This window comes from Heliangelus exortis, chromosome 2, assembly GCF_036169615.1.
Source record: "Heliangelus exortis chromosome 2, bHelExo1.hap1, whole genome shotgun sequence".
NCBI lineage: Eukaryota > Metazoa > Chordata > Aves > Apodiformes > Trochilidae > Heliangelus > Heliangelus exortis.
Genome location: NC_092423.1, coordinates 31,954,071 through 31,975,951, shown reverse-complemented (window position 1 = coordinate 31,975,951; position 21,881 = coordinate 31,954,071). Strand labels below are relative to the sequence as shown.

General features: G+C 38.8%; 1 protein-coding gene across 7 annotated transcripts in view; it reads left to right on the top strand.

Moving 5' to 3' along the window:
- The window catches only part of RBMS3 (RNA binding motif single stranded interacting protein 3), a 706,618-nt gene that overhangs the window by 614,269 nt on the left and 70,468 nt on the right, over positions 1–21,881 (top strand). For all 7 annotated transcript variants that reach the window (XM_071735450.1, XM_071735452.1, XM_071735451.1 and 4 more), the window contains 4 exons: positions 271–377; positions 11,038–11,084; positions 19,048–19,144; positions 21,769–21,819. In XM_071735450.1, the coding sequence (XP_071591551.1) occupies positions 271–377; positions 11,038–11,084; positions 19,048–19,144; positions 21,769–21,819 (302 nt within the window). The remainder of the gene's footprint in view (positions 1–270; positions 378–11,037; positions 11,085–19,047; positions 19,145–21,768; positions 21,820–21,881) is intronic.

Genomic DNA, 21,881 nt, shown 5'->3' with positions numbered 1-21,881 from the left:
TTGCACTACAGCAACTTAACATTCTGCGTAGGCTGATTATATTTTCAACAATATTGGCTACATTCTTTTAAGGGCTGCCAGTATATATTTTTTGAAGCTTAGTTAGTAAGAACAGCTGCCAGTGGAGTCAAGGCTGAAAGAGGCAAAAAAATATCTGCAGAAGGCAAGATTTTACTTCAAAAGATCAGTATTACAAAGCACTACTGTTGCTGGTATAATCACTTTCTTTGGGGGGGATGCTAATATAGACTGGGATTCTTGTCTTCACAGCCCCCACTGAGCCTTTGCTGTGCAAATTTGCTGATGGAGGGCAAAAGAAGCGCCAGAATCAAAGCAAATACACACAGAATGGAAGGCCGTGGCCCAGAGAAGGAGAGGTAAGTGCCACACGGCAATTATTTTCTCAGAGTTTGGCAGAAGTCAGCAGCAGACCTGGATGTCTACCTTTCAGGGCTATGAAGAAATCAGGTTGCACACACAGTACAATAGTTTCACACAGAAAAAAGGTATATAAGCAGGGGGGGGTGGGGGGAGAGAGGTTTATAATAATGTGTGGAGTGTAAAGTTACAGAAAAAGAGAATGTCAGAGCTTGGTGTGGAACTGTGTGCAGCTTTATCCCACCACGGGCACTCTGTCTGCAGCCAGACCTGAGCCCAGTTATTTACTGGTGTGCCATCAGCACCCATGGTGTACCTTTTTTAAACCCCAAACCTGTTCACACTTATGCAACACAGCAACACTATTTCCTCCACATAGTTCTTACTGATAAAACATCATTGGGGAATAGGTGAATTTTTAAAAAGCAAAAGATGCACTTGTACTTCAAAACGTAAAATTTTTCAAATTTTTCCACGTAAAATTTTTCCAAAAGCTTATCTGAACTGGTCTGTTCTCCCTGCCCAAGACAAAACAGTTTACACTAAACTTCACCTCTATTGCGTGCAAAGTAAAAAAAAAAAAACACTAAAATGTAATGGTTGCTTTCTGCTCTGCTGCTAATAGTCTGTTACTAGACTTTCCTTTCAGGTCTAGTGACTCCAAATGTGGGCAAAATAAGAAAGGAATTTATTTGGCTCTTCAAGAGTTTGTTTACACTTCTTGACTATTATTATAGGATAAAGACACTTGAAAAATGAGGTAGATCTGGCCATAGTACCTTCTTATGAATAATTACAGCTATGAAGGCTGAAGGACTTACAAGTATTTATATCCTAAGGACAATTCTTTTTGTTGTTGAGGGGTTTTTGTTGGTTTTGTTGGTTGGGTTGGGTTGGGTTTTTTGTGATTTATTTGAGTATTTTTTATTATCTGGGGGGGAGGGAGGCTTGCTACATTTACTTCAATTTCCCAAAACATTAAGAAATTATTTTTAATTTTTAAGTTATGTGCTTCTAGAGTTTTTCTGCTTTTTTCTAACTACTTTATTTTTCTAGCTGTTAATTTTTGGACCATTATGTTGTGACATATATGGTCTAGCACGACTGGTAAGCTGCTAAAATGAACAGAAAGGCTTCTTGAAAGCATAGAAGTTTCTCCCTCCAGTAAGGTGGTTATGGTGCACTGCTCCAATAGCAGTGCTCAAAAATATTTTTAGCTTTGCAGGATGAAAGTGCCAATGCAGCAGCTACATTTGCTACAAGTGACTACAAAAGTCTCCAAAGGTTCATTGCAGTCTCTTATGTCATATATCTCAAAAAATGGAGACACCTTCTTAGGTGCCATTATGGTTTGTCATGTTAAGGATCTATGGAGGAGCAAGTGCTCAAGAAGTATTTGAAGCAGTAGACCCAGGTCATTGACTACAGAGCTTGAAAAACAAAGTTCTGTATATAGGAGACAATAAAAACCCTCAATAAGGTCAGCAATCCATATTTTAAAGGCCTCTAAGCCCCTGTTTGAATAGTAAACACAATCATAGCTATTATCCCCACTGTTCTTTTCTTCTTTTAGTTCAAATCAATAAACAAGAGAATATAAATTTAAAGCCAACAAGCCACCATTATGCCTATGGCCTCAGGGCATCAGCTTAGTACAGTACATAGTTTGTTTGCTGCTAGTGGAGTGGCTTGTATTAGGGACAGTGATATCACTGTGACCTAGAGGCAGGGTGTGGTTGGTGTGTTCCTCATATCAACATTTAAAAACTATTTTCCAGTGGTAGGAGACATCAGTCCTAAATTTTGTCGTGGTAGAATCTACAAATGTGGAAAGATTTTACAGATATAAACTCAGAAATATTTCAAGCTAGGAATGTGCTTTGTTTTCTTAAATTTTTCCTAGATTTTCTCTGTTGAGTAACATCTGGTTATACCCCAATGCACACTGGATATTTACTACTTAAAGCATCAAAGACAAAAATGTATGCTCACTTTTAGGGTCACTCATTTATTTATTTTCTTCCCTACCATTGTTACTTTTCTCATTTCCAGTGTAAAATCCTTCTGTGTAATTATTCTTATATTTTATATTTAATAGGGTTTTTCTAATTCTTTTTCCTTTAATGATCTTACTCTAACCACAATGTCCCATTCAGTTGTACTCTGTGTGGCAGCACTCACTTCCTACAATTACTCCTGTCAGCTTTGATTTCTCTAAAGAAAGAACAGGCAGTGAGAAATAGCTGATATATGACAAGTGTCATAGTTCTGATTACAAATGGGTTCTGGAAATATTCCCCGAACCTTTGCTTTTACTTGGTTTCTTCCCCAAAGAAAAGCTTTGAAGAGATTACTCCCTCAGTATTTTTACCCTAGCCAAATCCTCCAATATCTAGACCAAGATGTTTTTGGCCGTTGTTCATATAAGCTTTTGCATTCTTGAATACTTACATGAAGGGCATTTCTAAAACTTCTGAGGTTTAACCAGCGTTAATACTTGGTGTGCGTGAGGATTATTGCTTGGAAGGACAAACCCCAGAGAAATGGCTCCAACAGTTTTGTTGCTGGCCTCAAATTTGAGAACGCAAAGCAGAGAGAGGCAGCCTTGCCCAGTACTCTGCTGCAGAGGGGAAATGGCAGGAGACTTAGTGTGAAGGAGCAGGTTTTAACTCCCTGGCCACATTGTTCTCAGAGGTTTTGCCCTCTTTTATGGAGAGCTGCTGGCAAATTTTATAAGAGAGGGTTCCTTTTTTTGGTGAAGATTTCAGGCCATGCTGCAAAATGTAATAGCAAATCTTTTTCCTTTCATACGCTTTTGTAGATTGCTTCATAACCATATAGAAATAGTTTAGTTGCCTGTTAAATTGGCTTACCTTTTCAGGGAGTCTTTTCAGTACTTGGTTACTTTTCCAATTGTAACCAGGGAAGAATGCCTGACCTTGAATGGCACTTTCTAGTCCTTACCCTTCCACTCCTGTTTGAAGCTTCAGGAAATACTCAGCGGATTTCTTCAGGCATTTGACTAAGGATTTGTGATGGCTGAACAGTTCTGGATTAAAGAGTTGAGAGCTTAGATTACTGATGGCTTTTTAAAAGCCTGTGAAATTAGGCATCTAACATACAGGTGCAGTAAAGGTACAGTGAAACCTGCAAATGTTGGAAATATTTGCAGTGAAATTCTAATCTCATAACTGATTTATTAGGGTTTTGTTTGGTTGGTTTTTTGTTTTAATTTCAGGATAGGTTTGGTTTTGTTTTTTTTTCACACCAGTTTAATTCAGCTCTCTGTTTTGAAACTTCCTCTGGTAAGATTATGTTGAAATGGTTATAGAGGTTATAAATGGTTATATCCTATTCAAACTCTGTAAAAATCAGATTTAATTTACCTCTAAATTGCAACTGACAATCTTAGAGGTGGGTCACATTTCTCAAAAAATATTAATTAGCTGAAAATACAACTGGGGAATCAAGAGTCACTGCAAGTTGAGATCAAACTGTATTAAAAACAACAACTTAAATTTTACAACATAAGCATCTATTGCAGATTTACTGAAACTCTGTATTGCTGATTCACAAAGAAAATATTTCGATATGTCTATTTAAGAGAGGCCTTGTTTGAAATTTATCTGGTAGAAAGCTGGAAATCCACATAAACTGAAAACAAATATTTTGCATTGGCCCAACGTTTTTTATTGTTTACATAGTTTTAGAAAAAAAACAGTTCAAGAAATGGTAGCCTTTCTGTATCTGGGCAGGCCAAAATGAGTAAGTTTTTGTTCTGTTTTTTCTTTTTACACTTACAATATACTGAAAGCTTTGATACTTCATTTTCAAGTTTCTGTAAAATTTAGATCATTTAACTATTTGTGTTGTCTTTTTTTTGCAAGAGAATGTCACCATTAGAAAATTGATGCATGTATCACAACAGTGCCATGAACCACTGAATAAAACCCCTTTGTCATTGAATTTGATTTTATGTCTATAATGATATCTAATAACTGCCACCAATAATTTGATGGCAATATTGATTACTTTCTTGCTTTTGTAATCTGGGCTACTTTTGTGTTTCTCAGTAGCCAAGAGGTTAACCTCTATTTCCCCCTCTTCCCTCTTGTTTTCTTTCAAGATCAGCTGGTGAAATGTTTAAGGAATTAAATATGGTTTTAATTTTTTTTTAATAATATAATCTAGTTGCTTTTGTTAATAGTTTCTCTTTTTACCTACTACTCATTACAGTTTTATCTAATGCCAACAGTAATTTAGAGAGAAAAGCATACAGTAGGTAATTTGAGAGACTTCCCAATTTTTTTGGTAAAGTCACTACCAGTGAAGGACTGAAGTGGTTGATCCTAATTCCAGTTGCCCCTTTTTTACCAGCAGCAGGCTTTTAGAAAGGATTTTCAGATTTGATGATTTTTATGAATCAATTTTTAGAAACACCAGTCCCATTTGTAACTCAGACACAGGTTTATTATTTACAAGCAATGCTGCAAAATGTAATTGCAAATTTTTTTCCTATCATACACTTTTGTACATTGCTTCATAACCATATAGGTGCACACAACACTGGGAAGTGTTCCATTTCTTTCATATATGTGTAGATAAGTAAGAGGTGTCATATTTACATTCTAGATCTTTCCTTCTCTAAAAAAAAGAAAGGAGGGTTTTATTCATAATTAAATACAAGATTATTTCTAATAATGCTGGAATCTTTCTGACAGAACTATTTAAATAATCAAAGGAAGGAACTCTGCCAAGTTAGCTTTATTGCCGACTAAGTTTACTTTATTAACTCAGTATTTTAAATGAATCTTTTTTGGGTTGTTGGTTCCTTTCCCCTCCTTTCTCTTCCTTCTTTAAAGTGTTTCAGTCAGGGTATCTTCTGTCAGCACACAAGCGATCCTTGTGCTGTGATGTCTGGCAGATGTGAGTGGTGGTAACAAAACAAGCAGAGGAATTTCAGTGTTGAAATTTCAATTGATGCCACTGTAGCAGCCAAGAGCACACCCATTCCTCTGGGACGTCAGTACTTCAGCATGAAAAGATGAGGTTATGAGTCAGAGGAGAATGGGAAGAGAGACTGGTCTGACTCCCACATATGTTGACCACAGAAATCTCTTGAGTCACAGAATCACAGAAATTACTGAATGGTAGGGGTGGGAAGGGACCTATGCAGTACTATTTAGTCCAACCCCTGTGCCAGAGCAGGTTCACCTAGAGCAGGTTGCACAAGGTGGTGTCCCAGTGGGTTTTGAATGTCTCCAGAGATGGAGACTCCACCACCTCTCTGGAAAACCTCTTCCGATGCTCTGTTACCTTTCGTAAAGAAGTTTTCCCTTATGTTTAGGTTCAACCTCTTGTGTTCCCATTTGTGAGTCCTATGACCTTCTTTTTCCAAACATTACTATAACAAGGAGAAACCCAGGGAGACTTCTTGGAAAACCTACATCAGTGGATTTTACACCTTTTTAATTCATAGGTTTCTCCATTTTTTCTCAGTGTCTCTCAAAGTAGTCTCCTGCGTAATATGAAAATCTGAAGTGGCAGCAGCCTTGCTTTGTGCAGGTGCTCCAGCACCTGGCATAACCTGGCCAAAGCAGGTTCTAAGAGAGTCTCATCTGAGGAAGAGGTGTGAGACATCTCTGCAATAGGTCAATATTACAGAATATTACAGTGAAATATTGAATGCAGTGAAGAAAAGGCATACACTGAGAGAAGTTAATAGCATGGTGGTGAATCATGCAAAGAAGATATCATGCGGCATAAAATATGGTCATTTATAGATATTTCTGTTTTCTGGAAGATGGATCCTGGGCAGATAAAGGTTGGTTTTTTGAGGTTCAGAGAAATTTGAAAGGGAAATAATAAACCCACTTTATTTCACTTGGTAGTGAAGATGTGATAATTTCTTTTAATAATCACTCCACAACTTAATAATTTCTTTGAGAGTTTTAAAAATCAAATTTACATAACCTATGCAAATGTGATGGTCTGAGAGTCTTTTTAATGAGGCAAATGGGCTCATTTATGTTCAGATCATAACAAAAAGAGGGGAAAAAACAGAAACAGAGTACCTTGTCTTTGCCTATGGAATACTTTTCAAAATAAAGTGTTGAACAAAGTCCTTCAAACTTCCTGGGGTAACCTTTGCCCTCCAGACACTTTCTGATGTTTTCTACTCTTTATTGAAGGAAAGAGATTAAATTTAAATAGCAAAATAGGAAAAATCTTCATTCCTTTGTCCTAAATTCAGATACTTTAGTAAAAATAAGTGGTAAGTAAACACATATTGTTTGAATAGTCTTTTAAAAAACCAATGTTTTAAATAAGCTGGTTTTATTTTTATTTCATTTGTGACATTCTGCATAGTCTACTTAAGTAATCATAGAATCATATCATAGGATGGTTAAGGTTGCAAGGGACCTTAAAGATCATCAAGGTCCAACCCCCCTGCATGGGCAGGGATGCCTCTCACTAGACCAGACTGCATAAAGCTTCATCCATCCTGGCCTTAAACACTTCCAGGAATGGGACATCAGCCCCCCCAGGCAACCTATTCTAGCATCTTACTACCCTCATGGTGAAGAATTTTTTCCTAATATCTAACCTAAATCTTCTCTCTTTTAATTTAAAACCATTACCCCTTTTCATTTCACTATCCTTTCTGGTGAGAGTATATTCTCTCACCCTAGCTTTCCTTTAGGCTCCTTTTATGTACTGGAAAGCCACTATAAGGTCTCCTCAGAGCCTTCCCTTCTCCTGGCTGAGCCTCAAGTCTTTCAGCCTGTCTTTATAGCAGAGGTGCTCCAGCCTTTTGAACTTTTTTGTGGCCCTTCTCTGGACCCTCTCCAACAGGTCTATTTTTCCTGTGTTGGGGACTCCAAATCTGTACACAGCACTGAGAGCATCTTTACGTGTGGAACTAATAGGATATATGCCTTTTATTAATTACTTAAAGGGATTGCCTATTGAAATGTTGAGGTGCAGAATTTTCGTTTAGTACCTGAGCATGTGTACATTATCTGGCTGAGTGACATAAAAGTTCTATGATTTGATTGTTCCTTTATGCAGATTTATCTGACAAATATTTTCATAAAGTGGCATTCCATCATCAGTGTCACTGTCTCTTAGGTGGCATTTCATAAGGAAATGTCACTATCAGCAAGAATAAGACCCTGTCCTTCCACTGAAACATGAGCAAAACAGTGGATGAAAAGACCTGAAAGAAAATGCTCTTAAGCATGACTGAGGACTGCTATAGGTGCATCCGTCGGTGCCTCAATACAGTTGATACTGCATTAAGCACAGTGACATCTATATTCAGTTCTTCGTTTTGGACAGAATAAGCTTGACCTCTACCATGTGGAAGTCTGAGGCCAACACATATTCTGTGTTTGGTATTTTTGGAATTCCTGTTTGTGTTCTATGGAGGAAAGTGCAGACAATTTTCCAGTAAGTTATTATTGCTCATCAGTTTTTATTCCTGATGAATGAGGATGCTTCAGACCATAAATCTTTCACTGGTCCAGGCTAACTGTTTTCTCTCCTGGGCTTCCAGCCAGCATAATTTTGTAGGGAGGAATTACACAACTTGATGAGAAAGAAGTAAACAGTCCTCTGTTAGCAGCTATTTGAAATAGCAGCTGTTTAAGGCTATTCTCTGATGAGGGATGTTAGCAATATTACTGGGCAAACTGTAGGTGGTGTGCCATATGCACGTTTTGCCACACACTGTGTCAGATTTCTCTAATGTGAAACTTTCATTTATCGACAAATGGGATATTTATAGTGGTCACTGCTGAAGTACTTGAATAGATTCTGGTGATCTGTCAATGTGCAGTATGGAGATGGAGCATGAATAATGAGTGTCTAGTCTTTCGTATTTTATGCTTGCCAGGCCCACAGCAGTATCTTTTTATGCCACTAATTTGTAATGGATGTGATGCTAATATGTAGAGAATTGAGTATGTGCAGTTTGTCTGCATATACCCAAACACAAGTCTGGGGTGCGATGGGGCTGGAGGGCAATCTGAGGGTCTGTGCATGACCAAATGCACAAATATCCATGAGACAAGGAACTGGAAGCAGCATAAATCTGTGCTTGTAGGTCTTGCCTATCCACTGAGCATTATTAGGGCTCAGGTGAAAGAGCTGCTGTAGTTTATCCTTTCTGCACCCTCATACTTATTTATGCCCAAGAAAGTAAAATAAGAGCAACTGTTCATTTTCCCCTTTTCTCCCCTTCCCTCCCTTGCTGTGACGTTGTCCCCAGGTCACACTACTGTAAAGGATGCAGTGAGCTTCAGGCAGCACTGAAGACCATTAGATCTAGAAACTTCTTTATTTAGGAAGCTTGGATCTCCCCTTTCCTGAGCGATCCGAAGGGTTTTTTTCTTAGTATTGAGTAAATGCATGATGATATGTTAAAATGTCAACACCTTCATTTGTAGAGAATAAGTTAAGTTATTTTGAAGTTTGTAAAGCATTGTTAGACCTAATTTTTCTGTCCCTCAAGGGCTTGTACATACTGTGTAAGTTGTCTTTACCAGCACAGGAATAAAAAAAAGAGTGCAATAACAAATTTTACAAGTGTTGAAAAGAGAAAGGAAAATAAATACATTGCAGATGAAAAATGTTTATGATATTCAAGTCTTTTTGGCTCTCTTTTGGGATGAACTGTATAGCTTTCCATTATTAATTAATGCAACAGAGTCCCACACTGTTACCAAACAATGTAAAGTGCTGAAAACATATAAGGTATAAGATTACAAAGCCAAACTAAGGATATCATCATCCCATATGATTTTCTAGCTAACTTATTTTTAATCTCAGAATTAGCAATGAGGTCATCCTAAATTTGTATCTCTTGACATTTTAAACTTGCTGAAATAGCCATTTTAATTTTTCTTCTTATGAAATGAATGCATTTTAAAGACACAGCCATGTGTTCTTGGCCTTGGTCTCCTGAATTATCCTTTGATTGGGAGTGGTACATATTTTATTAAGTAATGGCATTCTCAGTAAGCAAAGCATATCCTCTCAAATCTGCTTAAAAGAATAATGAGAAAAAATATTCAGATTTAATAATGACATGAATAAAAATTTTTGGCTACATAAGGTAGTGTGAAGCCTAACCTTTCAGATCAGAAATTATTTTTGGCCTCCAGAAACTTGGACCATCTCCTCTCAGACCAGTCTGCAGCTGCCCAGCTCACCTGGCTCTTCCAGGAGTGCTGCCTGCTCTCTGCTGGCATCTCACCAGAGCTTTTACCCTGTCTGCTCACCTGCCCGCTTGGATGCTGGACAAGTCCAAAAACTTTCCTGACCTGTCTGAGCAGCCATCTGGAAGGGGGCAGATGCTGTTATTCCAAAGTGCTTTGGTAGATGAGTCCAGGGGCACTAAAGTCTCTCACCAGGAGTGCAGACCCTAACACGTGGTTGGTAAAGCACCTGTCCTTGAAGCAAATGCTGTTCCCTCCTGTCTCAGGCAGTGAGCATATGGTCTGTACAAGCAGAGAGAAATACAGTGCCTTGGGGTGAGATGGTGCCATGGCCATTTTTCAGCTGCTCCCAAAGGCAGAGCAGCATCTTGAGTGCTGGGTGGCCTCTTCTCTCTGCTTCTAGCCCAGCCATACAAGGGGATGTGTCTTACCATGGCAAGTGTTTCACAAAGGGAGGGGGAAGAAAAATAAAGGAATATGACAAAAAGTTAAAGCAAATGCTGTGTGTGAGAAGAGAGATTGTCAGTCCTACATCTTAAAGTAAATACTGGGGGAAAAGCTTGTCCTTCCTGCATGGCGACTCCTGCACTCTTGGAACATAAGGTGGAACAGGAAATTCAGTCTGCAGCCCTGCTCTCTCCTTGCCTTTCCTGCAGTGCCTGTGGATATGTCTGCTAATGGTGGTGGTGCTGACAGTTGCTAACTGGACTGTTTTGATGCTGCCAAATCCTCTCGCACAGGTCACAGTCTGCTTGGTGGTGAAAGGCAGTTGAAAGGCTCTATGTAGCTCATTAACAAATTCTTTCACTGTCCAGATCTCTGAAGTACCTTAAAAGCCTTATTTAAAAGCTCAAGCACCTTTTTTTTGGTTGAACAGCCCACTTTTTATTTCTTGTCTCATGGTAATGAATTAACTGTAAGTACGAGTGACAGCCCAGGGAAATGGTAGGCTGGGGTCACGCAAGGTGTGACCTCTGTAGGAAAGATGAGACTCCTTCCTGAAAAGCCTTTGTGGAGTTGGCTCTAGAATATTTACCTACTTACCTTTCTTATCAGCGTTTGGCCCGGCCTTGTTACAGTGAGAAATCAAATTCAAATGCATCGATCTCAGTGGAGCTATTAACTGATACTCGTGCAACAAAACCACCATTTGGCCTAAATGTTATGGTGAGATGACAGCCAACATACTGAGCAGAACCGTTTCTCAGTGATCACTCAGGCAGGGGAGGTATCCAATCTGTCCATGTTGCTTTGGGCCGTCTGAGCTTCCCTGGAGAATTTAGATTTCCATCTAAGTAGCATTCAGTTTTTACTCATATTGGCTTAGAATATGTTTAATGTCTTTTTTTGTTTGTTGGTTGGGTTTTTGTTTGGTTTTTTTTTTTTTTTTCCCTGCAATAATAGTAAAAATCTGTTTTTCTTCCCTGACTATGTGCAGGCTGGCATGGCTTTGACTTATGATCCAACAGCTGCTATACAGAATGGGTAAGGAATGCATGTTTTCTTACGACTTTTTAAAACCTATTTCAAATGTCATCTTCTGTTTTCTTTCTTTGTGGTGAAACTTACTCGGAAGCAAATTCACTCAGTCATAATTTGTCTGAAGCATGTAATGCTATGTTTTCAGGTTCTTCTTTTGGTTTCCTTTTTGCTGTTATACCCTTGTTTGTAATACCCATTTGAACGGGAAGTTGTTTTTCCTAATAGTTTCCATCTCTATTTGGCAAATGGTAGTGGATGGGGTTTTTAAGGTCTCTCTGTCATGAAATGGAAACCAGTAAAATTTCCCTTTCCTGACTTCACTTTTGTTAAAATAATGATTGAAGATTCCAGCATGCTTTGCCTAATAGAGCTGTTATTTTATCTGGGGTTCTCTCTGCAGGCTGGATGGCTTCCATGGCATTTTCTGAATAGAAATGCCAAACAGGGAGAAGACCTTAAATTAGTGTGTAAGCAGATGGGATTTAGGGGTAAAATTCTGAGCAACATTCTTAGGTTCTCAACTACTTTTGCTGACATAAAGAATTGTAGAGGTTTTTTTCAAATTTAGCAGAGAAGTCATACCATGATATTATTTACCGTTATGATTAAATTTCCAACTAATCTATGAGCTAGAAAAGCAGAACCTTGGTATCTAGCTATCCTTTCAGACAGGCTAACAATAATTTGAAGAGAAGCAGGAGGTTTGGCCCTAAACTCTTTGACAGTCACTCTCTGATCAGAGAGGTGGTTGATATGATTATCAAATTCCATGTATACTCCTGTCTGCATTCTCCAGCTGGAGGGGAGAATGCATTGATACAGATGATAATGGGTTTATTTGTTAAATATTTGCTAGGGCACTATTAGATAAAGCATTTGGAAGGTACCTAACATTTTCAGTAGCTTTAAGAAAAAAAAAATATATATATATATAGCATATTTTATTTAACTGTCCTTTACAAGCAGTAGCTTTGTAGGCATTGTGATGGGATTTGTAGGCATGTTGTGGAAGAAGCAGCCAAACCAGAGCAATTCAGAAAAAAACAGGAGTTTTGCAGAGTTGTGATTTCAGACTTGTTCTGACCTCCCAAACAAGCCTTTCTTATCTATCATCATACTTTTCAGCTGGTAACACATAGGCTATAAATAAAATCATCAGTAATTCATAATCCACCAGTGTTTTATCCAGACAACTGGCTTTTATTTCAAAGGAACTTCTGCATATTAGTTGCGTGAATGTTTTGGAAACTGTAATTTGAATGATCCTTTGAGATGAGTGTAATTTTACTGCAAGGATATATTTTTTAATTATGAAATTTATCTCAGAATCAGACATTATTTGTATCAGAGAGTCCCCAGACTGCTGAGGTGTTCAGGCTGCTCACCAATCAGTTGGTCAGTCAGTGGTTTGAACACACTGTCACTGATCATTGGGAAAAGTAATAGTATCCAGTGGAGAATTTCAGCCCTGCAGGTTTTGTTTTTTTTTTAATGCTCCTTTATTTGTAAAGTATGAAATAAACTGCAGTACTGGATATCTCTCTAAAAGTGACAATTACCACTTTGGCTTCTCTCTTCTTTCTACTGTGTCAAAATATTTTCAATTTCATCAGGACAAAACCATCTCATTCAAAATGCTCTTATGGTGAGATCTTGATTGTGTGCAGTATCATGAGGAGAAGCTCTTACTATGTGGAAAATTTGATTTATCCACCAAAAGCTCCACAACTGCTATTTCATCCTTTGGTTACATTTTAAAATGCTGTCAGCTGTGGATCACCAGGACCCTTTGGTTACACAGTGTCTTTGTAGCTCTCCAGGCATTCACTTAATAGTGCTTACATACCCTGTAGTTATAATTTTTTACTATTTTTCATAGAACTCTTTACTTGCAAGTGCAATAAAAATCTAGTTCATGACTTTTATTTTAGTCAAGCCCAGGAGCACAATGCTGCTTTGCTTGTAAAATGTGCAAATGCAATTTTTTGCTCACTGATACAAGACATGGGTATCATACCAGGTGTATGGGTATCATACCAGGTGTGTGGCCATGATGAAAGAGACCTAAAGGCTTTTAAACAATATGAAGTAAAACAGGTTAACTTAACCTTAGTGAAAGGGTGTTAGGTAAACATGCTGCTCATCCTAATGGTGAAGACAAATGGTGAGTCTGGAAGCAAGCACAAAGCTGTTTTGATGGTGTTCCCCTGTGGGTGGGTAAAAAGATGCCTAATACCCTGGCAGTAAGGTCAGACAAATCATTAAGGTTTGCATGGAGCAATGTTACCTAAGGGTTTGTAAAACAAGGACAACTTTCTAATATCAGATATGTTTGATGCTGTCAAGTTAAGCAGATGTTGACCATACACACAGCTCAGAACTTGTTCATATGCTGTGACAAGCATGAGTTACTCAGTTCTTTGGGTGCCCACCAGCATGGAGCTTTGTGAGCTGAGGCTGGAGATTCGAAATGTAAAAATACCCAGTCAGAGGAGAAAATTCAGGTGAGGCAAAAATTACCATTAAAACTTTAAAAAGGGAAATTGACTGCACCTGTTAACATTGCCCTGAGGAAAAGGACCTGGGGGTGCTGGTGCATGCGAAGTTCAACAAGGGCCCTCAGTGTAAACTTGCAGCCCAGAAAGCCAACCAGATCCTTGGCTGCATCAAGAGAAGAGTGGCCAGAAGGTTGAGGGAAGGGATTCTCCCCCTCTACTCTGCCCTCATGAGACCCAACCTGGAGTACTGAGTCCAGTTCCCTGTTACAGGAGGGACATGGACATGCTGGAGCGTGTCCAGGGAAGGGCCATGAGGATGATTAGAGGGCTGGATCACCTCCCCTGTGAAGACCAAGTGAGAGAGTTGAGGTTATTCAGTCTGGAGAGGAGAAGGCTCTGAGGAGACCTTACTGTAGCCTTCCAGTATCTGAAGGGGGGCTACGAGAAAGCTGGTGACGGAATTTTTTGGATGGCAGGTATTTTTGTCCAATTTTTTTGATAGGACCAGGGGGAATGGATTCAAACTAGAGGAGAGCAGATTTAGATTAGATGTTAGGAAGAAGTTCTTCACCATGCGGGTGGTGAAATACTCAAACAGGTTGCCCAGAGAGGTGGTGGAAGCCCCATCCCTGGAAGTTTCTAAGGCCAGGCTGGACAGAGCTCTGAGCAATTTGATCTACTGGGAGGTGTCCCTGCCCCTGTCAGGGGGGTTGGAACTAGATGATCTTTATCCCTTCCAACCCTGAAATTTCTGTGATTCTATCTATTAGAGTTCTTTATAGTGTTGATAGACACACTTTGATGCACATTGCTGAGTCCACACAGGGTTATATGGAGTATAGAAGCCTGTTAGAGAGATTTGCTCTGCAGTTGTCATGAGGTGGTATTGAAAATTCCCAGCTTTTTGAAAGGCTTGGATTATATTAGGTTTTGAGTTGTTGCATAACCAAACCTCAGGACAGAACTGAACTCTTGTCTAGATGAAAAGATGGTTTCTCATTGCTGCTGGTGTAGTACTATTGCTTTTATTACTGTATAACTGCATATTTGCTTTGAAAATCTATAGCAGGAATGAAACAAAAAAGAGAGAGAGAGATGCTTTCACTAAAAATAGCAAAGGTTTTTTCCCCACAAAGGAACAGATAATTTTCTTCCAAGTCTATTATATTGTAAAACTTGATTCCCCATTTCATTATATTGTTTTTATGCCCATGTAACTCTGTTTAAGCATGCAGTGGAGTTACATCAGCATAAAACTGGTATAAAGGAGTGGAGGATCTGGCCCATAGTGTATGGTAGCATTGAAGTCTGAGTTACTGGAGATGTGGTAAGCACATACTTCAGTAGGTAAGCTCTTTTCCCCTGCCAATCTCTCAGTGCCTCTTTTGTTTTATAATCAATTTTTTGTTTGAATTGCATTTACAAAAGTACTCAGGTTTTATTTTGGGGGAAAAGTATGCCTGTTGTAATATGCTATTGATTTTTCAATTTGTGGTATTAATATTGTTTTAGCGGTTTAATGCACTCATACAATGAACAAAATAGAGCTCTTGTACTTGCACCGTAAGGATGCTCATTTAAACTGTTCCTGAGGCTTGATTCCTCCTGGCCATTTGACTAAGGCTGAGATGTACTTTATCAGTTTAATATCTGATATCTGGGGGACCATACTGCACGTTTACTGGCCAATGGGCTTAGTATTCAGATAGGTTTTTTCATCTCAAACATCTGACTCTGTGGCTTATTGCAACAGAAAATTGCTGCCTTGATAACGCTTGGTAATACTCTTACATTATGTGAGCCCCAGGATACTATTTATGAATCTAACTTTTTCAGTGCTGCCTGCAGGCACGAGGCATGAGCAAATGGTGTTTATTGCAGTGCAAATAGGGTCTTGCTCTTGTGCAGATTCTGTGTGGAAGCTTGCACATTCCCCCATAGGATGGGAACCATATGGATCTTTTTTTCCTATTTTTTGGCAGGGAAATAGCGACCAGACGCTACAAATAATGCAGTCCCCAAATGCAGAGAGAGGGTTGATGTTGGAAGGGAATATGTGCTTTGTCTATTAAGCAGCAGAAACTGTTCTGAAAGCATCGCCTGTGTGTACCTGATGATGTATTGGAAATATGGATCTTTTTCTTAAAAACAGCGAGAGCCCTTTATAAACCCTTTTTCAGTAACATACAGGAACATCTTTTTGCCTCCTAGTAATGAGTTTTCTCTGTGCTTATAGAATCCAGGCTTGCTGAAAAGGTCTGGTTTTAATAAAAGGAAAGCACCCATTTTGCTGTGTCCCTGTCACCTGTCTTTCTACACTCTTGCTTCTAAGCGATTGCAGCTGAAGTGCAAGGACCTTGCACCTGCAAAGAAACTGCACAGGCCAGTGTAAGGATGAAAACTGCATTTGCAGAAAGTGCTGCTGAACCTTTTGGACACCTCTTCTTAGACCCCACAGCTCAGCTACCACAAAGCCTACAGCTTTCAAAGTACAGTACCAAATACTGTATATTTTAGTGCCAAGAGACTTGGGGGCATAATTCAGCAATATATCAAAAATCAGTCAAAGCCAGTACAGTATATAGCCTCTTTCCAGTCCTCATTCTGATGTTTCAATTCAGATGACTGAGAATGCTGTATTCCTTTGGACTTACCCACAACATGCATCTTTCACCTCATGTCATCTCTCTCTGAGCCTTAAAAAAAAAAGGAAAGCCTAATAGCAAGGTCAGCAGCTGCATATCTTGTTGTGATGCTGTAGGCTTTACACCGGAAGAGGCCATTCTTTCATTTTTGCTCTTCTTGTATCTCATCAGATCCCAAGCATCTCACTTATGACAATAGCATGTGAGGATATAGCCTATTGGTATATAAAGGGAATTTGGGGAGATACCTCTATGTCCCATGGATGAGATCGACTTGAGCCCTTTTTGGAAAGAGGCCCTGCCAGGGCATTGCGTGACTCCAGCACTGTGGCAGATTGAGCATCCTGCTCCCAGAGTGAGCTCCATTTGATTCTGTCCCCAGTGGGTACCCCGCCATACATACCTGCACCATACCACTGTACTTCACACGTGGCAGGGATGCCCACCCTTTTTTAGGTCCCTTTGGCTATAAGTTATGCTGCATCAGGAAGACAGACCTTGTCTCTGGGTGTAAGGGATTCCTGATGTTTGACTTACAGCCTGTTATAGTGACTCAAGTTGTTAAACTTGGTTTATTTATATTAAAATTGAAATACATTACCTAGATTCTGTGAGAACATTGCAATTTGCTGCGTCAGATTTCGTTCCTTTCTCTTCTTTGACTCTCTGGTGCATGCATTTTCACAGTATAGCTGAGTGTCCTGATAGTATGTTTTATTTGATGGTTATTTGAGTGCATTCCAAACTGTGACAGATAAATGGTATTGGCAGGGGTGTTGGAAGGGTGGTATTTTTCATATTACCAGAGTGTATATTCTACAAGCTTATGCACTATTCAGATAAATGCATCTCTAAGCTGAAAGTGAAATGGTTAGCTGTCTATCAAGTTCTGGGCTTAGCACACATTTTCTGTAAATTTGGTAGTATTTGCTGGGATTTATTGGAGAGTTCATTCCAAAGAGTCAGCACTACATCCAAATGGAAAGTTATTTGTCCCCTGCAGTCGTCTTTGTCCAAGCTGTTCATATGCAGTATGAGTACGGGTGAGCATCACTGCCAGTCTGATGGAGAGAGTGAGAACAGAATGAAGAAAGATGGCTGTTTTCTCAAAAGAGTTTTGGTTTTGTATTGTCCTTCAGCTCAAGAGGTTTATAGGTATTTCTATTATACATTTTACCTAGAGTGAATTCTATCAGTCTGCCATTGAGTGGTTTTGCTTGCCACGCGCAGTATTTCTTAGTTCATCCACTTAGCAACAGCATAGGCAAAGTGATTTGTGGTTAACCTAGATCTGGAAGAAGACCCCTGCAACAGGACTTAGATAACATATGCATCATTCCAATGCCATAGATTAACCTGGCTAGTGCTGTAAAAATCCTTTCCCCACTAATGCTGTGTGAACTTAATATTTGATACAACCGGTGGGATACAAATGCTGCTAAATTCTCCTAACGGGATATATAAAAAATTGGGCAAAGGCACAGTTTTAAAATAGCCACTGGGTGAGCATTGTGAGGGCAGATAAACGTTCCTAAAATAGCAATATATTTCTATTAAGCAAAAAATCACTCAGACGCCACCTGCTGCTTTTGGCATTTTAAAATCTTGTTTGGAATAGAGAGAACAAATGATTGCTTCTCTGTCTCCCTTTCCACTCCTAACTTTGAATGTTTCCACCCAACCTTCAAAGACAGCAGCCTGTTTTTCTGTGGCTATTGGTTGGATGAAGTCGGTGGTTGGTTGAGCCTGCACCCAGAATGAATGCATCCAGTCTGAACTAGACTGATTAGTACTAAATCCAGGATGCCAGGGTGATCAGGAAATAGAACACTCGTTTAAATACCTGTAATGATATTTTGTTGTTGTTGTGTGGCTCTCATGGAAAGCTACTGTTGATTGCCTCTGAGTGGGGAGGAAAAAAACATCAAAGGGCAGGGAGTGTAATCCACCTCACTGTTACAGGAGAGAATATGTGCAAAATCTTCTGTTACTCATAAAGCTGGGGCACACTATGTGAGAAAGGTCTGCATGGCTTACAGTTAAAAATAAAAAAATGATCAAATGCAGAAATCTTTACAAGTACACAGATATTGAGTAGTTAGACAATCAACCAGTAGAGATATTTTCCAAGTGATAATATCAATAATCAATCAATAATCATTAATCCACAGGGAAGGAGAAGAATTACAGCATTTATTACCATCCAGCAAGAGATAGTGCAATTTTTTTCATAGCATGCAACTGTGGAAATAAAAACAACTAAATCTGAGCTATTCGGTGCTGCCTTAGGCATTTAAAGTCATAATTCCTGAAGGTGGGTTTTTTGCTCTCTGCCTAGATGAATATGAAAAATTCAACCAGAATTTTTGTAGCTATCTCTTCATAAAATAAGTCAGGCATAGATATGGGATGTGTTATTCTCAGTACTAAAGCATTAAGATCTGAAAAGAAAACAGTACTGCATGTAAAAATGAAATCAGTAATATTGTCTTTGATACTGTGTAAGAAATTTCCTTCCTAGCTAGCACTCTGGAAAATCAGCTGTCTTTACATTTCAGATAATTACTTCTCATACGGTGAAGTTCTGTATTTGTGTTAGCTGAAGTGAAAAAGATACACTTGGTGTAAATATTCCTCCTCCTTTCCATTTTCCAGATCTGTTCAGTGGAGCCATCACATCTTCTTTATTGTGGTTTTGGAAATAGATGGACATAATTACCAACGTAGACTCTTTTTGTCTTTGCCCGGGAGGCAGTGAATTAGTCAGTCAGAGCCTAGCAGTCGAAAGGTTCAAAAAATCTCGCTTTTCTTCTTTGTTTGCAGATTTTATTCCTCACCGTACAGTATTCCAACAAACCGCATGATTCCACAGACATCAATCACGCCATTCATTGCTGCTTCCCCTGTCTCTACATATCAGGTACGTCAGATTTGTGCTTGTCTACTATGTTTCCCAGTTAATTATGTTTTGGATGTGGATGAAGGCAGAGTGTATACCACAGAAAATTGGGTGGGTGCTTGAGCTCTTGAGTCACACTTTAAACAAAAAGCTTCCTCGCAGTATTCAGGTATCATTCGGTGTTGAGTTTTAAGAGTTTCCTGCATTCCTTACACAAGCAGTGAAAGGCATGGTAATTTTTTTTGTTTCAATCAGCTTCTTTAGAAAACAGCATTTTGTTTCATTTCCAGTTGACAGCAACAGAAGCTTGTCATTCTGACAATGTTTGAAATGTTTTGTCCTTTTGGCTCTCTTTCATTAGCCAAACTTTTTTAAAATGTGCTTTTTTTATGATTTATGTTGACTGCATTGTATTTTGACCTTTTGACCTTAGCTATATTTGCTTCACTAACAGCATCCTTTAAAAGCACTCATTTTTGTCCATTAATCCCTGACAAAACAAGTTAGTTGAGGATAACTGTCCTCATACCCTTCTTTAGTCTCCCACACAATCTGTTGGTCAGAATTTCTCTTTCCAGCATATCCCTCACAGCTCTCCGTTGGGAAATTATTGCCATGTTCTGGCTTTCTGAGATTGAAGTAAAAAAAAAAAAAAAAAAAAAAGACTATAGTTTTATTATTAGCCATTCTCTGGGAACATATCGCTTCACTCTGAAGCTGGTTATCAGCTATACATTTTCCTTTTTTTAGTTATTTCCGTCCTGTAGTATCAGTGTTCTTCCATTCCTGATTCCTACCTGAGATAAGCTACCCAAAACTTACAAAGGTTGTTCTTAATGTTAGGGTTGGTTTGATGGATTGGGTTTTTTGAGGTGGTATGCTCCTGCTTACACATGATTCCAGGAAGATGTGCTTACACACTGTTTTGTTTTTTTAAAACTTAATACTGTTGTTCTAATCTTGATCTATGATTCTTGTAATTTTCTCACTTCTTTGCTATTTACTTTCAGATGGCTATGTAACACTCGCCAAACAACATTTTTTTTTTGTTGAAATATATTCCTCATATTTTAGTAAATGGCAACACCAAAGAAATGTCAGTGCCAGAGACATACAAGTGCAGCTCACACTTCTCAGTAGCAAAGCTGGCTTAAGGGAGTTGTATGTCCTTCCTCTTATTCAGGCCACTGAATTCAGGCCATCCATCCACTTATTCCTATCATTCCTACACATTTCACAGTTGCAACCTTCTGCCCTCTTGACTAGAACCATTGCATTGGTTCATGGTTTGAAGAATTTGCACCAAAAATATTGATTCTGTTCTTTTTTACCCATATCATTCTCTATAGATAGTTTGCAATATAAGCCCTAAAGCATTTATCTTGGCACAGAGGAGAACTGCAGGGGTTCAAAGGTGGCAACAATGAACAGCAGCAAACTGTGGCAGCTCTAATATATTTTAGCTAGTGGAGTTTCCCAGTAGAAAATTTATAGCAAAAGTGTCTTTGCACATGTATACACTGGTTTTGCTTCTAAAGATGTTTCACTGAACTGGCTGAATGCTGAGGTGTTGAGGTTTATCAATTATGCAGTTATATAATTAATTCTCAGTTATATAGTTATTCTTTATGAACAAAATACCAAGACACTGAGAGAATTGAGACCTTTTAGCTTTCTTCTAGTCATCCTTGCTTATCCTCAGTCTAGGATACCACATGCCCATCTCTGTGAGCTTGAGGATAGCTACTGAGGTGCCCATAGGTGACTGTAGCACTGCCATATTTTTATACACTTCCTGTGTGTTGTGGTGCCCAGACTGATGCAAAAGGAACCTGGGATACACAGTTTGTGGGATTGAGTCTGAGTTATGGTTGCATGTGGGGCAGTCATGCATCGCACAAGTGAGAGTTATGGCTCAGAAATATCACTGCAAGTGCACAACTTTGTAGTGCATTTAATTGTTAGTAAACCTGGTATATCCATGGAATCTGCTAAAAGTCAGTCATAAAGCAGAACAAAAAGACTCTGGTGAGGCAAATTGAGTTCTGTTGGGAATGGATCCCATGATGACCAAGGTAAGAGATGGTCCTGGAGAGCGGGAACATCTTAAGCCAGCTTTGCTATTGAAGCTTTAGATTAGAATAAGCTTCAGAAACTCCAGATTAGATCTGCAGTTCTCACTGAATATGAAATAAATAATTTTGGAATATCTGAAAATGTTATGCCTTTGAAAGGTCTTACAGATACTTTTGAAAATAAATTTTGAACGTTTTAGGTCTTCTGCACTGTCAGTTGGATGTCATGTTCATGATTATAGTGATGGATGTAAGCAAACAATACAAATGAAAAAATAGGGCAGCATGGAATATTGAAGACTGCTTTATGAGATAAAATGGAGTGGATCACAGAAGTGGTGCAATTACTCAGACTTCTGACTTCAGTAAAAGACATTAGCAAATGAAATTTGAAAGCTTTTTCCTTTGTCAATAACTATGAAACATAAATTATTTTTGCATTGAGTTACATGAACTGAGTCTTTTTTGCCAGAATTAGGTCTGAAGTTGTAATAGAGAGAATATTTTCAAGCAAATCTTGTAGTTCTGCTTTAAACTTTTCTGTGCTAATTCAAAGTATTTGATATGCAGGTCCAGAGTACTTCATGGATGCCCCATCCGCCATATGTTATGCAACCAACAGTAAGTGAATACTTGCTTATATCTAGCTAAAAGTGTTTACAGTGTAGCCTCACTCTGCTTCT